Source organism: Apaloderma vittatum, unplaced genomic scaffold, assembly GCF_000703405.1.
Source record: "Apaloderma vittatum isolate BGI_N311 unplaced genomic scaffold, ASM70340v1 scaffold770, whole genome shotgun sequence".
Taxonomy (NCBI): domain Eukaryota; kingdom Metazoa; phylum Chordata; class Aves; order Trogoniformes; family Trogonidae; genus Apaloderma; species Apaloderma vittatum.
In genome coordinates, this window is record NW_009694775.1 from 27,808 (window position 1) to 28,009 (window position 202).

A 202-nucleotide genomic window follows, 5' to 3' on the forward strand; every position below is an offset into this window, starting at 1 on the left:
CAGGAGAAACCGTCCCCTTTGTCGGCTTCGCCATGTGCGCCTCAAAGACGGGAGGTCACGCCGCCACGACGCCTCGACACCCCCGAGCAAGGGCCCGCGCCAGCACTTACCCAGCACATCCGCAGACCGGTGCCGGGCCACGAAGCAGGCGTCATCCCCGTAGCACATGCCTTTCTTGAGGATGCCCTTGCGGAAATCTTTG

The 202-nt window shown here is 64.4% G+C and overlaps 1 protein-coding gene across 1 annotated transcript in view; it reads right to left on the minus strand.

The window, feature by feature from the left end:
- The window catches only part of PPTC7 (PTC7 protein phosphatase homolog (S. cerevisiae)), an 18,888-nt gene extending 18,692 nt beyond the window's left edge, over positions 1-196 (minus strand). The window contains exon 1 of the mRNA XM_009868655.1: positions 111-196. Coding sequence (XP_009866957.1) covers positions 111-168 — 58 coding nt within the window. The 5' untranslated portion in view covers positions 169-196. The remainder of the gene's footprint in view (positions 1-110) is intronic.
- Positions 197-202: the final 6 nt, after the last annotated feature.